The sequence below is a fragment of the Bombus fervidus genome, chromosome 12 (genome assembly GCF_041682495.2).
Source record: "Bombus fervidus isolate BK054 chromosome 12, iyBomFerv1, whole genome shotgun sequence".
Classification (NCBI taxonomy): Eukaryota; Metazoa; Arthropoda; class Insecta; order Hymenoptera; family Apidae; genus Bombus; species Bombus fervidus.
Window position 1 is genome coordinate 793678 of NC_091528.1, and position 24673 is coordinate 818350.

The 24673-nt window shown below is 34.6% G+C and overlaps 1 protein-coding gene across 7 annotated transcripts in view; it reads right to left on the minus strand.

Annotated features, from left to right (window-relative positions):
- Window positions 1–406: 406 nt before the first annotated feature.
- The window catches only part of LOC139992943 (furin-like protease 1), a 355294-nt gene continuing 331027 nt past the window's right edge, over window positions 407–24673 (minus strand). For 4 of the 7 annotated variants that reach the window (XM_072014257.1, XM_072014256.1, XM_072014260.1 and 1 more), the window contains 5 exons: window positions 24236–24317; window positions 23788–23998; window positions 21337–22074; window positions 17634–17912; window positions 910–2600 (listed from right to left, as the gene is read on the minus strand). In XM_072014257.1, coding sequence (XP_071870358.1) covers window positions 2161–2600; window positions 17634–17912; window positions 21337–22074; window positions 23788–23998; window positions 24236–24317 — 1750 coding nt within the window. In that variant the 3' untranslated portion in view covers window positions 910–2160. Of the gene's footprint in view, window positions 583–909; window positions 2601–17633; window positions 17913–21336; window positions 22075–23787; window positions 23999–24235; window positions 24318–24673 lie in introns of those variants that run through there. The other 3 variants (XR_011801251.1, XM_072014261.1, XM_072014263.1) reach the window with 3 other exon arrangements.

The following is a 24673-nucleotide window of genomic DNA, read 5'->3' on the forward strand; positions in this document are numbered from 1 at the left end:
TACTAACGAGTAATATTGTGGTTTACAATATGCAGGCAAGAGCTCGGTCGTACTGAGATGGTCACTTGCAACAGTTTGCTAATTATCGCCAATTAATCTGACTGTACAGTGTTTATTCATTTGTCATCGTAGCGTGAAATATCATCATAGCGTGGATACGAATGCTATAACGACGTGTTTCCCGTGTGTTGAATTCGTTATTGATCATTTGGCTATTGAACTTATACCCACGTGGCTATGGTATATTTTCCATTATTATAGCAATCCTTTAATTAACGAAGGGAATTACCTTTATGTTAAAATAATGTATTGAAAATGTTACTTTGTTTTTATTGAATTTTAAGATTATTTGTTTAATCAACATTTTTTGACGTAAAAATGTAAGGAGATCCGTACTTGAAAAGAATTTATCATGTGAATGATGCTTTTATTTAATTTGTATTATTTGAAATTATTTAATACTATTTAATATTAAGTTTGTGCAGTTACATATACCAAAATACTTGTACCGTTGTGTGTTGTATTTAATTCTGTAGTTGTGTTATCGGTAACTTGTTGCATATTGGTCGATCCGTAATTAAGCTGCAAATAAAAATTTAAATGATCATTCATTTCGGAAAAAGATAATTGACAAATGAGTTACTATGTATTTGTTAGTTATCGAGGTGATTTAATAATGTTTTATTATATCATGAAAATATTTTAATCCGTGATCGTATAAAGGAAATAATAAAAAAATAAAGGAAAATCTCAATTACATTCCTATTGACATTCCTACAATTGACATTTCTATTCAATATAATGTCTGTATATTTCATTAAGTAGTTATATCGTCTTTGTTTTAATATATAATTTTTTCACATTTATGGAGTTTATTGCAAACGGACAAGTAAAATACCCGAATGCCCCTTAATTTTATTTTAAAGTTAGTATCTTACATTACATTTGAATAACAATAATAACTAGTTAACTTGTAAACTTTAATAATTAGCTTTAATATTCATAATACTTGTTTGATCTTGTTATATACATCTAAAAGTCGCTCTAATTGAATAGCAGTGCAACGTTTAAAGTCTTTGGTCGTTAGGAAATGCTACTATATCTTATTCCGTCTTATATCTTTAATGTAATTTACGTAAGTAGTATCGCATGGTAATTTCGCTGGTGTATAAATTACAATGTGCTCTATGTAGTTAGGAACTCGGTTAGAAAATTGTGTTACAGTTAGTTACAGAGCATAATGCAATTTTAATTTTGATTATCGACGAGGACGAGACATTAGACGGTATAATTTAGTTTATTCCCGTAACGATAATTGAAAATCGGCTACGCGTACTTAATTATTAACTGTTAATTGGCTGAAAATTCAAACTTATTAAGCGTATTTGCATTGCGATACGTTTTATTTGTATCGCGATTAATTATGACTCAATCAAGAATTTGGCCACTTAGGCATCAAATTTAAATTCCGGGCATGAACTTTAACTTTAATTTTACTCTTAAAGAAATATTCGATTTTGAACACACAAATGCATTTGTAATTGTTTAATTTGGTTAAATAACTCGTTCACACTGAGTTGCGCTTATTCACTTTGTATGTTATTAATTCTATCCTTTACTTCATCGTGTTATTGGTGAGATTAAAATACAACGTGTTAAAAAATAATGATCTAAAACGCTTTTTTTTAATATTCTGCATATTTTCTCGAAGCATCACAACGTAGATAAATGCATTATAAAATTCGATTACATTAACTCGATCGTTTCTCTGCATCCATATCATTCACCGAGAGATCACTAACAACATATTAATTCATGCTCGTCAATTATACAGAAGGACGGAATCCTCCCGAGTATCGCCACTGCTTAAAATATTGTTAATATCATTAACGTCACTAGTAATCCATTGTTGACACATTAATTATATGACAAACAATCACATCGAAATTTCACAACAAACCGGTAATCACATGCTTGTTCATTCCTATTTCCTTTTATTTTCTCTCATCCTTCACTTTCTCATCGAAAAATCTCTTGAGCGTGTAATCTTTTGGATTTTTTGTTTCTCTCTCTTCTCGACCGTCCACAGATTTATAGCATTACACTCATTTTCTAATTACACAACCAGCATCGGTTGCTGTTTATTTTCGTCTATTTTCTTTATTCACTATCAGACGAAGAGGCATTTTCTTGTAATTTATCTTTATGTGCGTCTCCATTACTTGTATATGAAACTTTACTATATCCGTACATTAGCGAATTCCTTCTTCGCAAATACCACTTGACAGCCACGTATAGAATTATCAGGGTGATTAGGACGATGTTGATCGAGAACAAAATGGTCATGTGATAGAACCATAGGGTGGAGTGCATCGTCCACGAAAGCTCGCGAAGGATGCATACAGACTCGCCAAGGTTCATAGAAAGCTCGGCATCCTCGTGACAACTGGTGCACTCGGTATTCGAAGATCCTGAACAAGTTAGGCAGGAGTAATGGCAACTGGAGCAGACTGCCTTTGTCTCGTCAGAAATGCCGTAAGTTCCAGTTGGACACTTGTACACGCAGATTCCATTGTTGTAGTACCAGTTCAGCTTACACTCTGGAAAATTACATACGGTCTTTGACAATCTTCCATTCTTTGATTCTGTGTATGTGGGATATCTTGTTGAGTGTTGGTTCGTTTTAGTTCTGTGCGTGTGTTCTTACGATATGCCGAATAGACTCGAAGACATACGAATGATAGTGGTGAATTTATTCATGGTAGGTTTTAATTTACCTTGTAAAACATCTTGATCTTCGTTTTTTCGACTTAAACAAATTTTGATAAATATCTTTTATACAGAAAAAAGCACGAAGAGTTGGTAAATTTGGAATAAGCAATTCGTAATCACGTGAAAGCTTCTTAGTCGATCTGTAAAGTTTTCAAATTATCTTGCAATGTAATTTGAAATTTCAAGTAATATGCTCACTGAGAGTGAATTTGGAACAGTCTTCGGATAGGAGGTAGGTATGTTTAGAACATCTTGATGAAGTTAATACCAATGTTGGTAAACCTATGCTCAACGGGAAACAACCGAGAAACCTGAATTACTGTTACAATTAATGGCGATGGAAACCGGAAGCGTATCTGATTCCTTGCAGCTTGGTTTCCCACATATTACCGGAACCTACCTTCTCCGTATTTAATTAATTTCATATACAAGGCAAACATTTTTCCAACAGAATTGTCATCCATAGGTTGGTCGTGGATATTTTGATGTTACTTGTGTGTTGTTTTGTGTTCGTTGTAGTTCGAGATGTAGGTACTTTAAATGTAGCTCTTACGTTAAGGAAAGTTACGTTAGAAAATTTGTCTACTTAAATGTAAATATAGTCTACAACTAAGTACATAAGTATATGTGTGATAAGCGATGTGCTATATTATAAATAAATATACATTCACTGTGTATTAGGCCTTGGTGAATTTTATCATAAACGCAGTAAACGATTTTTTTTTAAATTTTTATGTTATGTATATTTGTTACATTTTGTAAAGATGGACATTCAAAGCATATCCAGATTTTACGAGTATATTCGCCCAGCCCTAATGTAAATCTATTTTGACATTTACTACATACATATTACTATTTGCGTTGTCTTTTAAAAAAACTAAGCACAGAAAATAAAATTATAAATTATTAATTTTGCCAATCGTTATTTGACTTAACTATAAAATAATATAAGGGTCAAGGTGCATGCTGAAGCATATATTTACTACAACATTTGAACGCCTTCCTTTAAGTTTAACAAGATACTAAATTTGTTTTCTTATGATCGAATGAAAAGAAAATACTTGCAGTTTGTAAATTTTTGAAAAGAATGAATTACTAGAACACATTGTCGAAAATATTTAAATATAAAGTTCTCGATTCAAATCTGTATCTAGATATATTTCTACAAAGATGTACATTAAAATCTCTCAGAAATAAAAATCTTTGCGTCTTGTTCAACGCTGAGCATAAAATTAATCTCGTTAATATTCAATTCATTAATAATTCAGCAAGCAATAAAGCATAAAGAAAATGTCATTACCGCAAAGAACAACTAATTCAAGCACTATACAAGGAGCAAAAAAAAAAAAAAAAGAAAACGATGGGAAAGCAAAATTATTAATAAGACTTTTAGTGGAAAAAAGAAAGTTTAATGAATCGAAGTGAGTTGAATCCAGGCAAGTAAGTAAAGTAATATAGTAAATGAATATAGTAAAGTAAGTAACATAATCAAAAGTTGAGAAAGTGTTTATCAAATTGTATATTACTAGCACACTAATTCTGGTATTTTCCATCAGTCACAAAATTAAATCTCTACACTTAGTAAAAATTTCGATTTCTGAATAAAAAAAGAAACATTGATGATCCGCGTTAATATTGCCTATGATTCGAGATACTTGATTCAAACCAGAACAATAAATTATAGCCAGAGGATATAAATAGGAACATTATAGAACGATAGAGAAGTAAGACTCACCGTGCTGGTGAAGCAATCAGGGATAGGTCTTTTTATTTTGATTGGTTGTACGTGTGTGGTTGTGGATGTGGATGTGGTTGGTGATGGTGGTTGGTGATGGTGGTAGTTGGCTGGTCTGAGAAAATCCGCACCGCAACTCGCCCACGGAGAGCCCAAGTACCTAAATACGTTTTCAGAACCTGCTATGGAGTAGAGGGATAAAGCGACACGTGACACTTTAGGACAAATAATCTTTCTTTTTTAGTTCCATCGAAGAACAGAGAATTAAATTTTGATCTCCTGGATAAGCGATTACAATAATCTTTCTGCTTTACTCGGATGGTTCATAGGATTTCTTTTCTCTTTTCTCTTTTTTTTTTCTAAGAAAACTCGATTTATCGCGTGCACATTGCTTCCAAAGTTTTCGTGAAATTTATTTTCTAAACTACGCGCGATCACGAACTCTTTTATCGATTGAATTTTGTTATCTTTTTTTCGATTTTTCGATCATCCTTCTTTAATTTTCCGATTGATATCGTAGAGTTATAAATGACCACGTTATTACAGAGATACTTTGCCGTTTACAATACCTATTTGTGGGACGTTAAAAAGTTTATCTGTCAGACAGGACTATCGCGAATATTCGTTCAGTTCGAGGAAAGTGAGCAAAATACAAAACACGTGCGAGATATGAGAAAGTAAAGTTGAAAGGATACAAAAGAAAAAGACAGTCGTAGAAATTGAACGCATTATTAGAAATTAACAAAGCGATGCTAGATTTAGAATAAAATTTTTATATGTATAAGTAATCAAGTTTTATGGAAACATATATATTGGCATACAATTGATTGACATGTAATTTATCTCAACCGTTTATGCGATAATTGCTGACGATCTTATTATTAGAAGAAACAAGAAATGAGAAAATTAATTTATGGCCGGATTAAAATTGCATTATTTCAAGAAACACTATATTTTCCTTAGTGTCAGTTATTTTTTTTATGAAAATTAGTCTAGGTAATGTGCAACTCGTTAAACATAAATCTATAAACATAGATTATTACCAGAGTTTAGAAATTTTGAATCAGTTAATATGCAGGACGAGACATTAGAAATTGTATACATATATTACACATATTTAATAGAATACCAATGTAGCATGTGCTATATATATTATAACGTAATGGCGAAATAGTCATTTGTGCAGGAAAAATCACATGCAAAATTGTGCAATGGTAAACCAATTTAACAAAACCTTTTACAGAAGCTTTGAAGATTCAGTGACGTAACAAATTTACAAAGCACGGAGTATGGACAAATTTTGTAATGAAATATCTTATTTGGAAAGAAATATTCTAGATACAATCTGACGTTTAATCATCTCTACGACAGTGTAAAATTCCAAAATGAATCTTGCCAGTGATGACAAAGAACTGAAAACTTGAAATAATTTATATGCATAGTTTTGTATGTATGTATATACAAGATTTCGTTAACCAGAGCTATTAGGTAATGTTGTTTAACTAGGCGCACTGCTAAATATTTTAATTATTCAAATGCTGGTATTATAGAGACCTTCTCAGAGTTCACGTTAAAGTTCACTGAATTATTCATGAAGTGCAAGCAGAAAACTTTCCGTACACACGAAAGTTAAATTAAAATCTATTTCTCTGTTAACTTTTAACTGATCCACCCCTTGTGTAGCGTTTCCCATCTCCTGTGTCTCCGGTACTCTCAAATCTTCCCAGATCCCTTCATTAGCATTTAGTTTTCGGCGAGGTTTATTGCAAGTGGATGTTTAAATCCGTTCTTGATAACGCAATTAGTGGAAACGTTAGTGTACCTTTGGCTAACGTATTTATTAATAATATCTTGAAACGCGTAACCAATAGTTGATTAACAGTACTACGAATTATAAGTAAAACATTAATTTCCAATGGTACACAACTTGAGTTTGCTTTGCTTATAACTAAAAAAAAAAAAAAAAAAAAAAAAAAATACATCATTGAATGCAAACCTACGAACATTCGTAATTAAATTTCATTTGAGATTTCACTTTAAAATTTCAAGAAAAGTATGATAGGATATTAAGTAATCTAGTGTAAGGTATTTCATCAAATATTTCGTACGTTTTTCTATTTTATTCTTTTGCGTATGAAATATTCAACGCTAAAGCAAAGAAACAGGTGTCATGTTACAAGTTTTTAGGTGCTCGAAGCTATCTTAGCTTTATAATACGATTCGCTTTAGCTATGAACAGTTCTTACAAAAGAATCACTTTTCATGCGACGATAAAATTCAGATCACATAACCAGATAAAATTAAACATGCAAACCAATTATAGAGCTCTAGAACGTCGTCCACCATCCATAGAAAAGTGGACGGAAGCATGCTTTATCGACACATACCTGTTTTCCAATAAATAAAAAATCAGGTTAGTGATTGCATCCTAGGGCTAATTAAATTGTCAACATATCAAAGTAAGCTTCCTTTTTCTCTTCTTTTATACAAAAATTTCGCTCGAGATGAATAATGTCTGGTAATATCTTGTTTAGGATATTCTCCTCTTTTAATTCATCCATGATATACAAATTTCAATGTCGCATATAATGGTTCATAGTAGTTGCAATTACTTATACAATATATTATGTATATGTGTACATAAATGTACGTGGCAAGCCCTGAACGCCTTTTTCACCGCCGATTCTCTTCCTTCTCGTCGTTTTTTCATTGTATCACATTGCACAAAAAGGGTGTTACGAAGCAGAGCTTCATTTTCTTTCCCGTCTAGTGACCTTTGATCGTTGTTTTACGGCTGAACAAGACGAACGAACGGGAAAGAAGAAAATGGCGCGAGGTTGTGGACAAGTCAGGCAACCTTATATCTCGTTCTTCTTGTCTCAGAACTCTATAACTTAGGATATGTCGCCTTTTCAAGCAAAGATACATTTTACATTACATACAAACATTTACAATAGATACATTAACAATATGGTGGACCAAGCCCACTGCTGGACAGTTCCGAAGATCCGATTTGATAGAAATATTCGTTTACGGAGTTTCATGGTTGGAAAATTAACCCTTGGACGGTAATGACTTGGTCATCCTTTGACCCAAACTAAGTAAAATTTCATTCTTTAAAATAATTTTCGGAAGACAAGAAGTTATGAATACGAATTCTATTCGAAAAATATATTTATCTATCATATTTTTGTTGCAAATTTACGAAAATTATAAAAGTATACATAAGTATCGCATAACAAATATTACAAAATCGAATTTCTAGCTATTAACATATCTTTTCTTTTCAATGCCATTTTGAAATATTAAAAATGCATTTCTTCGATTTTTCAAATGATCCAACTATAACCGAGCGAGGGTTAATAAAATTGGATTTCGCGATGGCAGGTTATATCTTTTAACTATAAAGTTTCGAGATACACACACACACACACACACACGCACGCACGCACGCACGCACGTGTACGTACGCACGCACGTACGCACGCACGCACGTGTACGTACGCACGCACGCACGCACGCACGCACGTGTACGTACGCACGCACGCATATATTTAAAACACGTTGTTAGTATAATTTCTACGAATCAGAAATTAAATACCGATGCGTTGGAATATTTTCTGGGAAAATTGTATCTTTTCGTTAATTAACGAATTAAGTATTTCTCATTTTTTGTAATTCGATTTACGCTAAGAAAGACATTCGTTAAGTACAAAATTACGTTATGGAAGCATTTCGAAAAATGTAATAAATGAAAACATAATTTAGGATATTATTGATTACTATAAGAAGGGTACGAGTAAAATGTAATTTGTCATTCGCGAAGCAAAATGGATCGCGGTTGTATGGAAGAATTTCATTTCTTGATTATTAAGCGAGAAATTACGAAAATTATCATTCCAGAAATAGTATTCAAACGAAGGAAATTTAATCTTCGTAGTAGTAAAAAAGTTCACAGCTTAAATTGAAATATGCCTTTTTCAAATGCAAATTATGATACGTATTTATCATTGGCTATGATCGACGTGCGTCGAGATCAGCTTAATATATCCCTTCTATCATGTGAATATTTATTTCGTTCGTAACACGTGAAATATAATTTATTATTGTCATACAAAAACCGCACACGACGATTTAGTAGCATTAAATTTATTCTTACCTCTGATCACATTGCAAAATACTAAGGATCGATTCTATCAAGCTATTAAGTACTTGAACATGATCACGATGTTAGCACTTTGTTACATTATAGCATATTACTTTCGGATCCCTCGAAATTTCTTATTCATACAGAATGAAGTTTTATTAAGAGGGAATATTTACCGTGAGACGTGTGATCTTTAATAATATATTACGAAAAATTTATACCATTTTTTCTGTTGTCACTTTACAGCTATCATCATATTCATTCGTGTTTTAGTACTATTGAAAAATTTTTTTAAGAAGAGATGTCTTCCCATAGTTTTCGGTCTTGGTTATTCTGCTTGTTCGAAACTAAGGCCTATAGTAGAATACACCTCTCAATAAAAAATTTCTGAGCCACTGAAGGTTCGATCTTTGCATTAAAAGTATGAAATCGGCACAAACGAAAGGATTTCGCAGAATATCGAAAATTCAACTGTCCAGCCGTGTCGTCCGAAGTATTGTACATCTTGGAAGATATTTTTTACACCTGAACGAATCGAAACATCCAAAATCCTACATAGTACTCACGTTTATACCATTCATATCCCTTATACATGACTATCATCAACACACCTCCACGTTGATTAGAATAATTGACTCTTATTGTAAGAACCCAATATACACGTATAGTCGAGATGTACTTTCGTTTCTTAGGATTCGAACTCGTTGAGTCCACTTAATTTAGTCCACTAATCCTTAACTCATCTATCTCATTTCTTTTGCTACCTTTTTCTTTTCTTTTCTTTCCTTTTTCTTCTTTTTTCTTTTCCTTCCTTTTCTTCCTTTTTCTTTTCTTTTTCAGGGAAGCTAGACCTTTTAATCAATTGTTTTAAAGCGTGAAACATTTTTGGTGAATCCTTGTTGCGTTAAAATTTATTTCGACGGGCTAGTTTAATTTTCCAGATCAGATCCAAGATTCTTTCACTCGATGATTTTTCGACTCGAAGCATGTCTTTTTGAGGTTCTCTCGAAAGCAGAAATTTATTTGAGATATTCTATAAAATTCTATGAAATCTTTGGAACTTTACGAAACACATAGCAAACATATATAAAATAGAATTATTGAGTTTTAATTTTGACGATTTTTCATCGATTCGGTCGCCGAAGTTTAGTACATATTCCATTTTGATCGTGATTAACGTATGATTAATGTCGGAGGAACGATAGTCGATGACTTTGTTATTAAATCATTTCGTGTATGTTTGATTCGTATCGATATTTCGTCCATTATTGCACGTATATACACAATTATTATACATTAATATATGGGTGTACACGCACACAACACACGTACACACACGCACACATACACGCATACGATTAAATCTCCATAAATCAAAATTTTTACTTGGATGGTTGTAAAGTATTATAAAACATTGAGTTTGTTATCCACGAAAAGAAATTTACATTACCATGCACGATTTGAAGCGTAAATTAAATTTACAGCGGATTATTGAGAATTTAATGAGCAGTAAATACATACGTAATGGCACAGAGGACCATTGAAAGTATCGAAAAGATAAAAAATAATTTATTGCAGATACTTATTAATTAATAATCTGGTTTATGATTGTCTGGAAGCAATTTTATAATTTTAAGAGAAATGAAATTTTTATAAATAGAATAAAATTATTACTAATCGTGTTATTAAAAAATATTTCGTATTTCGTACACTCTTATACTCATTACGTATGGCTCTCTTATCCGAATTATTGCATTATACTGCGTTGTAATACCTATACAACTAATAAATTAAAAGCTAAATATACATATTCGGAACTGTAGCTCCTATTTTTAAATGATCACGAATGGGTAAACGATTCTGAAGAACAGATTATCTTTCCTAGCTCGTTTCTAAGTACACGCGAACGAAAGCTCAACGAATATATAACGATCTCTTGCAAAAAGCGTCAATTATTAATATATATATATTTATATATGTATATGTATGGAAGCGTATTTTGTTGTTTTATTTGTTGCGATTATTTCCATGTGATCCACGACACATCGTTTATTAATTTCTTCGTACGTGAATTTTCTTTTAGACGAATGCTGTAAGAATGTTTTAAACGCGTTGCCTTCGTGTGAGAGTCCAAAGAGAGAATTTCGAGGAACTGTTTGTGCGTCTATGGTAACTATTATATTTGAAAACCTTACGGGAAGAACATGATAAACCCATTTTTGTTGATTTTCTGCATCTTATGTTAATCTGTATTACATTCCAAAATCGAATACAATTGTTTCGATAATATATGAAAACTGAACGAAAAACCTACCACGTTCTTCCTGTGATTTTCTTTTGGTATCGATGAATCGTCATAAGTACAATGTGAAGTGATTGATTCACGGAGCGTGCTTGAGCACAGGCTCGTCAGCTTATCCGGTCAAATCATTCGCTAAAAATTGTCTAACTACGAAACGCATAATAACACGAAACTAGAAATAGAGTAACATTTACACGTCAAACTGGAATTATCATTGCCTTCGTCTCGCCTTGCATCGCTCATTGTCAAATATATGTTCGATTACTTTCATCAGCATGGAATTCACCAGCGTTTCGCGAGGACAATGATAAATCTGAGACATTTAAACCGTAAATATATCCGCTCGAGAGAGTATTATATTAGGCAGAGCATTTGCCTTGACATCGTTGCGACTTCCAATAATTTTTATATGGTCAAGAAGTTTCGAAAAATCAAAGGTCAAAGCCCAACTGTTAGTTCAAAAGGTATATGATTCGAGAAACGGGACGAATCAAATGAAGTTGATTTAAAATTCCACTCATCGGCCAACATGAGGGTTCCAGTGAACAAACCAAGGTTCTGTTTTTTCTCAATGAAAGTTCACGGTCAACTCATCACCCAATTCGAAAGTTAAAATTGAAAGTAGAACTCTCGAGCGCGGATGAAAAGCTTGAATTTAATATGGCTGTACCTTCGCGATGAAAATGATATGTGCTTGATAGCGTATGTACCCGATGGATCGCGCTAGATGCTTTTGCGTTAGGTGAAAATGACGATAACAAGTCGTGCATCTCACACTGATGTTGTACAGCATCTGGTTACAATGATATGATTCGCAATATAATATAATAACAAATAACAAATAGACGCTACTACTGCTAAACAGGCGAAAAATGATAACGATCGAAGGGATTGCAGTAATAAGGGGCCAGCACCACTATACATATACTGTATAGGATCTTTCCAATTTTTCAAAAAGAATCGGACCACTCAACCGAATTGCTCAAATTGTCAGAAAGTTGACTCTCTGTGCCTACAATCCTTTCGATCAACGATTAAGCGTTGATAGAGACCTGCCTTCTTTATTATCTAGTAAAAAATATATTAACATTAGTTCGATGTAGCTTAAACGAACGAATAAAGGAACCATTGTTGATGTTAGAAAATAAAATAGGACAATAAAATGTATTTGAGAAAAAGAATCGAAGAGATTTCGTAAGGATAAGAGTACAAAGAAAATTATGGAAGAATATTGTTTTGTGTTTTCTGATGCGTTATTATTGTTATTCATGAAACTCGTTTCTTTTCTGGGATTCTTTTTGCTATATCATTATACTTCCTCGAGTCTGTAAAAGTTCTTTGTTTGTTACGAAACGGTTATTTTATACGACACTATATTTTCCAAGAATAGAGTAAAAATAAATTAAAGCTTGTGAGATAGATTTCAAGAGCGTATCTGCGGTAAGTAACAAATCTGTATGTAAAACGCGAGATTCGATCACAGACGATAATTGAATGTGACAGAATGTATTTTTGTATCATTCGATCTGTGCGTTTCAAGGTAAAAGAAATTGAAAATATTCTTTTTTGCATGATAGAAAGGAAGACAGCTAATTTTCAATATTACTTTGATTAGGATATATAGGGCGCTCTAGTTTTACCAAGCCAAATTTTTTTTCGGTATAACTTTGAAAGGAAAATTATATCGAACGAAAATTAACAAGTATGATGAATCGTTACAAAAAATTGACGATCGGTTCACTGAAGCGGAACAAATCGAAATTAAAATCGAACTTTATAGATCCTTTACTTATTTGCGTCTGTTGAATACGCTGAAAAGATTTGGATAGAAAAACGGGATCCACCCTGTGCTATAGCGAAGAGAACAAAATAATTTACACATAAATTATTACGACCTAACTTTAATAATAATTGCTATAAAGAAAATAAAATATATCGAGATTATAGATAAATTTCATTAGATTCATTATTTCGCTAGAATTTAAAGTAACAACGTTAAACTAAGTTATTACTTATTAGAAAGTTAAGATCGATATGTAATAATGAAAATAGAGGTATATATTGCCACGGTCAAGGGAAAAAGAAATTCGCTTTAGTGCGAGTCGTTCCTCCGTCGTGGATTTCTCTATTTGATGAAAGAAGGGATTGCTGGTATTTACACCATTTGATTCTTTGCGGTTGAACGCTGGCGAAGCCAATTAACGTCAAATTAGGTCGTTTCAACTTTTGTCGGGTCTGGCTCTTTTTTTATTTTATTCTCATCGTCTGAGCGGTCATTGAATTCTCTTGTCGAAAAATCTTTGTATGTCGCGTACCGCTCGTCTTTCTCGAGAGAATTTTTCCCGACAGATTTTTGGATATGTACTTCAATTTTCTCTCTCTTCGGTAACTTTTGACGGAATTCGATAACTGCTGGATCATTATGAAACACGAAGAGAAATAATCGATATCTAAACAATTAAAATTATTTCAATTTTTTAAAAAAGAAGATATGTCTTGGTTACAAAAGCACATTTTTCTTGGCACCCTATAAATATAATTTAGGATTCTCCAAGAGAAACTCACTTAATCACATCGAATTTTCAAAGAGAAAATTTCTATAGTAACATTTCATAGTTTAGCGAGTAAATATTTTTTCCAAATATATCTTCCGGTTCATTTATATGAACCACTAAAAAGATTGGTAAATTACATTAATCGTTTTACCACTTTCATTACTTTCTAACCGATATTTCTCGTATCTTCATTAACTACATGATACACGTTCCTATGTGTATATGTATTTATGAAATATCGAACTGGTAATAATAAATAAGGTTCTTATTGCAATCAAGGCAGTGTTTTAATTAAAATTTTCGCCGCTTACTCATGGAAATTAATTTCGCGAATTTCGTTCGACCAGAGCATCGATGATTTTGTATTTATTCTCTCGTCTTGGCGGAATCATGATTTCATAAAAATGAAAAGAGCATAAAGAGGTTAGTTTATGAGCATCTGCGAGCAATTGGTGTATTTCGGAACCAAAACTCCGAATTAAACGATCTCTTCTGTCTTGATTAGTGGTCCAAGCCAAGTGGTGAAACCACTTCAATGAGAAAGGACTCATTCTGATGTTAGCTCGTCTCGTGAAACGTTTGCAAGCTTGAAACCAAGAGATTACGTTCAAGGGGCATAAATGATGTCCCTTGTCAACGGTAGGGTAACTCCAGTTTCATGCAGTTAACAAAATATTTGGAACAGTCTCTGTACATTGTGGATTACTCTCCTAATACATCAAGAATGATTTTCCATGATGACAGCCCTTTTGCCATTTTAATTTTCACGCGTTATATTTGTTCAAACAAGAACGCTATACTTGATATCATTCAGAATATTAAAGATTGTAGAATATTAAAGAATATTAAACATTTTAGAATACAAATTCGGTCGAGAAATTGATTTGAAAATACACAATAGTATATTTTTAAACATTCCGCAGCCTTTTTTTCTCGTACAATTTCAACAAACAATCCGCATCTCTTTTGTTTCCATTTCCATTTATTTGATGCAGAGAATCGAATCATCGATCGTTACACAAACATCGATAGAATATAGTAAATAATTTTTCTTTTTTCGAGTGAACAAATCATAGTACGTAAAACGATCATAGGCTATATTTTTCTTCTCACGTTTTTCGCCCGAATCAGTTTTAATAATTCTCTAGAAAAAGTTTTGTTATTCGATGAATTATTCGTAATTAAATTTTCTCTTTAGCATTATTCATAGAAAGATATTGCATATTGGATAACTACTTTATCAAGTAATTTGTTAAACATCAATCCTCGTCTTGACGAACTTTTTAATCACTATTCAACTGTTTCGATATTCCAAGATGTTTGATAAATATCTTCGAGTTTTTCCCGAATTTTCCATGAAATCTAGACTCCAACGTTTACGTTGTCAGAAATAAATTGTTGTTACCTCGTGTAACTGTCTGATAATTCAGGCTGTTCAAGGGCGAAATGTTTTCGCAATGTGTAATCCCTAATCGCAGTATACATTAGTTACAAAATATCAGTGAAAGTCTGCGAAAGTACTGTTAAAGGCAATTTACACTGACGCGATGGTAATATTGAATAAATTCTACGAATTACTTTAAAAGCCTGCTACTATCACGTGACATCCATAGTACAGATTATCGTCCGAATTCAACGAAGACAAATTCAATTTATAAGAAATTCATAATTACTTTCACAACAAAATCGTTACAAAACATATATGTATCGTTCGAGTAATTAGAAGTACTAGACCTATATAGTTACCGCTAGGTCTTTGAGAGTTTCACGAAATTGTAGATATTTAGCGAAGTAACATGTAGTGTTCCGTTTAGAATCGAAACTGGGAAGGAAAGAGGGGAAAGAGAGAGAGAGAGAGAGAGAGAGAGAGAGAGAGAGAGAGAGAGAGAGAGAGAGAGAGAGAGAAGAAAGGATTTCGCTGTTACATAAATATGTACTTTACAGGCCAGCATCTAGTCTTATGTATCTTCTTCTCGGCTGTTTGCATCAGCCGGTCGTAAACACTCTGTTACCTTTTTGTTTCCGGCAGTGTTGATAGCCCCAGCTGCTGTCCCTCTCTCTTTAGGTAAGCAAAGTTGCAGAGACAGAGAGGGAGAAAATTCGACAGAAAAGAAAATGAAGTAAAGGGACAGAAGGAAGGAGTAAGATAAAAGTAGAACGTTTGGAAAAAAAACGGAGTGGTGGAAAGGAAAGAGATGAAAAAGACGTGAACAGAAACTCTTTGGAACACGTTTGGTCGTTTCATCGATCGATGTACTCAAAGAAACCAACATTACAAGCTAGCATTACCAAATTATTAAACTATATTTCCCTGTTCTCCTTTTTCGAATTTTTCTGGCAAATTTTACTCGGCTGTGCGCACCACAGGTAGAGCAAGTGATTTAGCGTTCAACTTATCAAACGATTAATATTTTCTACGCACACTCTTCGTTCGAGTGTTTAACGTTCACTGTTTCTTAGTTTTAGACTGGTTTATTAGAAGATTGATGTATACAAATCTTTGTTCTTTGAATTGAAACTAAGCGAGTCCAAATTTGTGAAGGGCAATATACGTTCGTAATAGTTGGATATTAATCGCGTACGAATCGAATCTCCGAATTTAAATAGCTAGATTATCCCCATCGAATGTTTGCGATAAACGGATTATGCAGTCGAGTAGCTTCTAATGATTAATTGGCTGTTTAGGAAATTGAGTGGGAACGATTCTGCGGAATGTGATTTTATCGATGAAGATAGAGTAACGCGATGGTTACGCGAGGTAATTTCACCAGGATCTGTCTGCGTGAAGTATCAAGTCGAACTTCACTGTATGGACGCGGTCTATCGATGTTGAATCTCTGTAGTGGCAGTTTCGCGAATTGGCTGTTTTTGCATTACGTAGAAAAGTGTCATCAGATGTTTCTGAACAATGTGGAACGTCATATCGAACGTGGTTATTTTTTTGCTGAAAGGAAATAATTTTATTTTCAATCGCACTCAGAGAAAATCGACATCGATCTCGGTGGATAGATCCTTCGTTAAAATTTATTGCTGGTAAAAGCGTAACTCCGTGTTCTTTTGAAAATAGTGGCTAAAATAATAGTTAATGAAATAGAGAAATATCAGAAAAAAGAGACTTTGGTATTTCTAAAGCTAACCTTCTTCAAGAGCAACGGTCGGAACTGAACAGTCGTCGAAGAGTAGCAGAATTCACTTTTTCCCGCGTAGTTCGATCAACAATGATTATTGAAGCGTATCGCTTTCAGAGAATATATATGACCGATTGAATATCCATTTTAAATAATTCATCGGCATGAAAAATCAAGAGGCTGCTGCATATTCAAAAGAACCGAGTTATAAATGTTCCAATTCGACGAGGTCCCGATGGTCAAATCGATTTTCTCATATGCTAGATCCGCTAGCTATCGCTCAATTACAGTCTGAACTCTTTTCTATCGAACTGTTGTTTAGTGCTTCTCTTGTACGTTCAGACAAAACTTTTTCTACACGCATACTCTTCCTACACGATGATAGAAATTCTCATACACGACACTTAATTGGACTAAATCCTAACCCTAGAACGACATACGTTAGTGAGCGAATCGGGTGTCCACTCGAGAAATCATGGTGGACAAGGCCCGTAGGACATTTTAAGCTCGATGTTCGGCACATCATCAGAGTTCTTTCTCCGGACGGGCAGAAAAAAGCGTCTAGGAGAAAGCGGAGTTGACACGACGCTCGACAATGTTTTATCATCGAACGACGATTATCTTCGACTCATGTGGTTAGGGAAATCACAAACACACAATATTGTTCGAGCGAATCGCGAGCGTCGACACTTGGCTCGAGCTCTCGTTTTCTCATTTCAAACTGTGAACCGAGAGGCCAACGCGTCGATGTAGGGATATTATCATGAGCACCATGGAAACCCTGACGACCTGTCGATCGCTAAGCTCTTGCCGAAAGTGGTCATTCTTACGCGCGACAATGTCGTCGTCGTTGAGAATGAACCCGAGGTGTTGTCAGCCACCTCGAGATCACTCTCGTTCCGAACACTCAACGAATCCTGCCAACTGGTTGCCAGGTTCCCCCAGCTGACTCCGGCGAACAGGTAGGCTAGAACGAGTAGAATGAGGCACCCACCTAGGCACCTGCCACTTCCAGGATCGATGCTACTGCAACCGCTGGTCTGGTTTTCGGTCGTCGGTCTTTGTACTTCCTGATGGGACACACATTCTACCTGCTGGCTACCTGTCCATGGATCGGTCATCACAACGTTGTGCCTTGCGCCTATTGCCGAGTTGTCCACACTCACATCCTGATGATTCACAGAGGATAGTGGTTTGTCCTTATCCAGGTCGTCGTCCAACTCCAACGACGTCTCTGTGCCGTAGAAGATTAGCTTGAATTCTTCGAGGGTGTCTGAAATGTCGTGGCATACCATTAGATTCGCTCTCGTGAGATCGCAAGTACAGAGTCGCAGGGAAATCGTCAAATGGACACATATAAGCATGCTGAAACTCAAAATGTCGAAAATTGACAAAATACCTCAAAATACCAATAGTGATATGAAAATGTAAAAGTACTTAAAAATATATGTATTTCGTTCAATCGGGTATAGTATATTACATTGTGATAAGTGTAATGGTAGTGATAATTATTCTTGACCGCGTTATTTAAGACTCAATTCCTCAACCTGTCTGCTACGCTCCTTAACAAAATCGTAGAAATGCTTTCTAGCAAATTTTGCATAAAATTCCATCATAAAGACATTTACCATCGTTAGGAAATAAATATTTTGAAACATCTTGTCCTAGAATATTTTTCTCTCCTATTAAAAAGTGTTTATGTTAAAGTTCTTTTGGTTCGAATAGGGAAAAATGCATGCTATTCGATTCTTACAATAGGGATTCGTAATTCGAAAAGGGTCGCGAAATTTTGTCTCCGAAAGTATAAAAATTTTTATACGGCTTGTCCTTTTGGCAATGATAACGAATTAGAAAAAAGGTAGAGATAAATTATATTTTAAACATGCTGTTATCAAAGAGCGTACTTATTATATTTTGACCATAATATTTTAAGCATCATGTAGAGCGAATTTTCGAACGATAAATATGTGATTTAGAAAAATAAAGAGGACTGTGTTTGAGTAAAAAAGAAGGATTTAAAGAAACTTAAAACAGTATTGTTTCAAACTTAATGGTACGTAGAAATTATTCAATGTATTGATCTTTTTTGTCTTGTACTATATGGTGTAATAGCTCCACGCGAAAAATACTTTTGAATATGTATTTCATAAAGGGTTTCATGAAAAGAGATTCCAATTAAAATTTAATTTCCGGTGTTACAGGGATTCTAATTTCAATTTTCTCCCCAGACACGCAGCGTAGAAAATAAAAGCATATTGAGCTCTATAGCTTTTGTTTTAGTATCTTTTTGTATATCGATTTTCAAACGAATCGATTAATATTTTCATTGAAATTCTATTTCAATTTTTCTTCGCAGTGAAGTAATTCAATAAAATGTCATTAATTAAGAAGGATTAATGTCCTTCCGAATCATTTATCTTCTCAACGTGATATATTTGAGTTTCGTTTGTCTATCTTGACAAATTCGGAAGAATGATAAATTATCGAAAATAATTTGCGGCAATTTTAAGTTTTAATTATCACCGTACATTTTGAAGTGACCGGATATTAATGATATTTAATAATTACAAACGACAGTTAAAAAAACATTATACGTTATAACTTGTACTAACATTTTCACTCGGATACTTTAATTTGTCATTTTATCTCGCAAATCGTACATTTAATGGGTTTTCCTTAATCAAATATTTATGTGTTGACGATATTCCCAGCAAATAATTTCATTTATAAGGTCTAGATTTCTTTTCATTTTCATTATCAATATTTTATGCCCATATTGAAATAATTATACATTCAAATAATGTATATGTGTATATGAAAAAGATTTAATTGGTAGAAGTACAAATGGAACTATTGTGGATTCGCGATGCTTGGAAGAGTCTTTCACGTTTTCTTAATGTCACTACGGTCTAACGATAGATAGATACTTCTATTTGACGTGACACAAGTGCACTTTGCATTATCCATACACATACACACAAGCGCGAATCTGCGTGAGGTTCATTCGCGTGAATCATGTTTCATACAGTAGATGTTTGATGTATTCGATGCAAGTGTCTCGAGGTGTGGTCTTGGAAAGATGATGGCAGTGAAATGAGTAAAGTGAAGAGGGTGTCAATGTTGTTGGCGCCAGGAAACTAATAAAGCGTTACGATGTTGCTTAAGGAATTTTATTCTTACCTTCAAGAACAGGAACAGGAAGTGGATTAAAATGAAGTAAATTAGGGCGATAAGAGAAATATTAATAACGGAACCTGTATTTATTATTGTACTAATGCAATTTTGTACAAATGTCTATAACGTGATTTCTTATGCAAATGTAAACCAAAAACTAAACCCGAATTTCCTTGCAAAATATTAGTTCGTTTTAATCGAACGTTTACATATTTGTTGGTTTTTCTTTCTTTTTATAACTTTTTGCCTATCGATGGTAGTAAAAATTTTGTTACGATGATAAACGATGGCCCTCGAGTATCCGAGTATCCGATGAAATGCCAACGAATGTAACTTGAGGACAAAATGAAAATATTAAAGGCCAATGAGGGGTTAGAGGCCCATAAGTGGATATCGTTATTGCTGCTATAAAAGATCAATATGATCTGTAAGACATTTCTGTACATTGACGTTTACATGATCTACATGAATATTATCTGTATAAATGTAGATTTTTGAAATATCGGGAATCGAGTAATAAAGTTTTTAATAGCTTTTCCCATTATAAAAGGCGTACCGTGTTTGTTATTTAAAAAAATAGTGAAAAATAATTAATAATTGAATAATCGTTTTAACATAGTTAACAATGTTTATGTGCTATGCAATCTGCATACTTCTAAGCATACTTCTACTAAACACACATATTCATGCATGCAAGCGAACGGCTTAGTTCAATAGCTTTAACAACTTTGTAATTGTAATACTCATTGAAAGGCTAAATTTTCATCTTAAATTTACGGAAAATAAAGTTTCGTTCAACGATACTGAAGAAGAAACGTAAGAGTACATGCAGCAAAATTAGTTAAACATTTTTATTATGAAATCAACATAAAAAGATGTTAGCAAATAACAATTTAACGAATGCAAACTGATACGCTATTCGATAATTGTAGAGTTCACATAGTAAAACCGACGTAAGTACCAGTTTCTTCGATTATCTTTTTTATGCTATAAAAAGATATCTTAGAAACATTAAAAGATATGGATTTTTATACAATAAAAAGGAATACATGAAAATAAGGAATAAATGAAAAGTACCGCTGGAAATACTTAAAAATTATCTCAGAGAATACACAGATACGAGTGATAAGGAGATACAGAGCATATGAACAAAATGAACAATAATTACACCGAAGTGCGCTTGCAATAATATAGGAACAGTAAGGATAAGAGACAAAAAACTAAATCATATAAAAGTTCACTGAATTCTGTAATTTTTCACATGGATGCACTTCTATTTTACACAATTTGACTACTTTGGCGAGATGCGACAAAAGAAACTGCACGCAACGTGCATCCGTGGATGGTGCATGCACCTTAGATACAGTTCTCAAATTTTTGTATCATCAATTTTGACACTAAAAGTGTTTTCCCAAGCAATCTCAAAAGGGAATCGCTATCCTAGTAGAGTTTTAATTCATTCTAAACCATTCACGGATTGCTCGTTACGTTAACGTAGGCCTACGTCAACTAAAGAAGAATACCCTTGTCTAAGTTCTTTGAATCGAACTGTTCGTCCTGGAGCAATTCCAGACCCTTATCCCTGGTTGCGTGCTGTTGGCCAGCTCCTCTAACTCCAGCGTAGACGGGATAGAGTGGATAGAGCTGTTGAATTTTAGGATATTGCTGGAAGATGGCTGGCACGTTGTTGATAACAGGTTTCGCTGGTGGCTCCAAGAGAATAAGGCCTCTTTGAAGGGACGAGGCCGTCGCTATGTCGACGATTTTTTGTCTGCTGGTCACTTTGGTGGTTAAAATCGTGGTAGGTGGACTGGTCTGGGTAGTAGTGATAGTGATTGGACTAGGCGTGCTTCTTCCTCTGGGTCTGGACGTGATTAAACGAATCTCCCCAGCGACGTTAGGTCCCCTGGCTACTGTCAACCCTCTTAACGTTTGCACGGTGGGTTTTGGCGTAGGTTTATTGGCTGATTTGCCATTTTTGTGCTGACCACGCGCTTTGCTCTTTCTCTGAGATTGTATCTGCGCATTGACCACATACGGCGGACTAAGGCTTCCGGATTTCTCCGACTTATGTTGAGTCTGCTTGATCTTCGAGCTCGTCAAGGAATTTTGTGCCTTCGAAAACACAGTTTCCCGTGGTTTAACGAAAGGTCTTCTCGGTATGTTCATCCCGGCAGGATTGTACAACGCGTATTCCGTGCGATCGGGCAGTGTTGACGTTCCATAGAAGATCAACGCCCATTCGTGGAGCGTTGCACGACCTGATGAATGGTTGGTCGTCGGAACAGGATGCAGCACGAAATTCCAAATTATCATTATAGTTTCAGTGATAAAATCAAATAAAAGGTAATGGTAAGGTAATGGAAAGATAAATTATACGGTAAGAAAGATAGGAGCTGTTCAATTCTTTCTAAATTCTTTTGATCATTTATAGAGTATCTTCGTACAATCTTTTCGCATCCTAACCTGAAATAGTTGATTATTTATTTATCATACGATAATTTTCGATTATTTATCAAGAACGAAACGTTTCGTCTATATAGATCCACCTTTCTTCGAATGATTCAGAAGCAGGTGATGCAAGTAATCCTACGGGAGAATATTGTACAATCGAGCTTATCAGTGGTTGGGGATTAGAAAATCATTGACGACCAACAGGTGCAATTCCGGGGCCGGCACAATATTGTTGTTGGTCGACGACGACGATGCTGAAGCGGATCTCGCTAGCAGTGTACAAGGACTCAACGCAAACGCGACGTGTAATGGTTTGAATACCTGTACTTGGAATGTATCCTGCATATTACGTGGCATAATAGAGCAAGGTTCTATCTTGCGCATGGATACATCAGACTACAAGACTGTATGGGATTACAAGCTCGCGTTAACTCAAACTTTATGCACATATCGGCTTTAACGGGCTTCTAGCTTCAAGTGGTTCTGATGATTTCACCCTTGCACAAGGTCAACTTCCCCTAGTGGTTCATGAGATCCATTGCTGGTGAATGCCACCGCGAGGGAACACGCTTCGAACTGGAAATTACGCCCTTGGGAGATAATGCAGCAGCTTACGTGGTCCCACGTGCATGGTTTACGAGAAATTCCCTTTACGTCTTCCAAGATCAGATGATAAGATAGCAGCTGGATGTTACTGCATACGCCAGGCGTTAGAACCTACGGATCTGGTCGTGTAACCCTATTAACCTACATCGCGTTTCACGGCTAATTTTATAATTTCAAGTGAAACGAATCGTTGTCCTATTACGAGAATATATACGAAAGATCGTACTTGTAATTGTTTTTCAATCCTTTCGGTACTGTTGATCCTTTGAGGTAATGAATTTTGAATACGTTTAGGATGACAAGAAAACTCAAGAAACGTTCATTTTGAGTTAGTTCGTATCGTTATTTTATACATTTTACTTTTGGTGGCCCAGCCATGACGTTGCACTGTCAGATAAGAGCATCCCTTGATGACCCATAAAAAATTCATGCCATTCTAAACATGTTAAAAGTGGTGTGGTATGTTTAACATATTTATCTACCTTGGTACTGGACTCTCGAAGATTTCAAAACTTTTGATACCTACTCAGCAGTTTTATCCTATCGCGTTACTTTAATGATGACGGCGATGATGTGCAAAACACCTCGGCCGAGAATATATCTGATATAGAGAGGATGTTTGGAAAATAAAGTTTAGACAAATAGATGTGAGAAACAGATGAAACCGATCTCTGGGTAGAGTAAATGTATTTTGGAAACACAACGAATCGTTATTAATATTAGAAAATTGAGAATATAAATTACGATTTACTATTTCGTAAGATCGTAATTTGTCTTTGTAGTTGGTCTTTGCGAAAAGCGTAACAGGATATAAGCTCTTGAAAAATTTCTGATACGAACGAGGTTACATTCGATGTATCTGGAAATGTATGCGATGAAAGGAAGGAACAAAAAGCCGGATACAATGGACTTACCTTGGTATCGACCCTCATTGTGGATTTCAAGCTTCCACGTGCCGTGTGGCCTTTCTCCCCAAGTGTGAACCGACATAAATGGCCATTGATTGAAACCAGCCTTTGAGATGTCGTGAGGCCTTTTCGCAAGAAGAGTACTCTTTGTACCTTGCGGAGATGTTAGCTGTATCTGAAGATCTCCTCTCCTCGAGGCCATCAGTGAAACCTTTGCCTAGAAAAAATGTATCGTACGATTAACAATTTATTTAATCGGTCCAGCAATGATTTTAATATCACATAAATATTCAATAATTTTAAATGTATATATTCTTTTTGAAACTATGTGAATGAAGTGCGATACGTGCGCATAGAAAAATTTAGAGTAATTCCACGTCTAAACGTGATTGAAAGCATTCCAGAGGAATACTATTAATTAGCCCTCTATTTATGTGAGTGACACAGTACTTACCTGCACGTGCTCGAGAAAATTAACGCCGCTACACTCCTTGACGTGCAATTCCAGAGATAGCTGGCTCTTTGGTGGTATTGGCCTGTACGTACATATGAAATTTAGGTCAGCTGTAGAAACGAAGACAGGGAATTCCACGACCTTATTTTTCCTTTCTTTTAAATTCTCATTTCGTCGACTAGGTTAAGAAAAATAATCATACACCTTATTTTTATCGTCGATAAAATTCGTTTCCATTTCGACAGCGAATGATCTTCGGAATCGTCTGTATTAAATCGGGTGCACGCGTTGCAGAAGCTATTTCCTGGGATCAGTTTATCGTTATCACGGTAACGCAAAGCGAACAATACGTGGCGGAAATAGTGATGGATCGAATTGCACCGTCACGTCTCAAATAGTCATTTATTTCACAAAAGTACTGGCTTCTAAATTGTATTT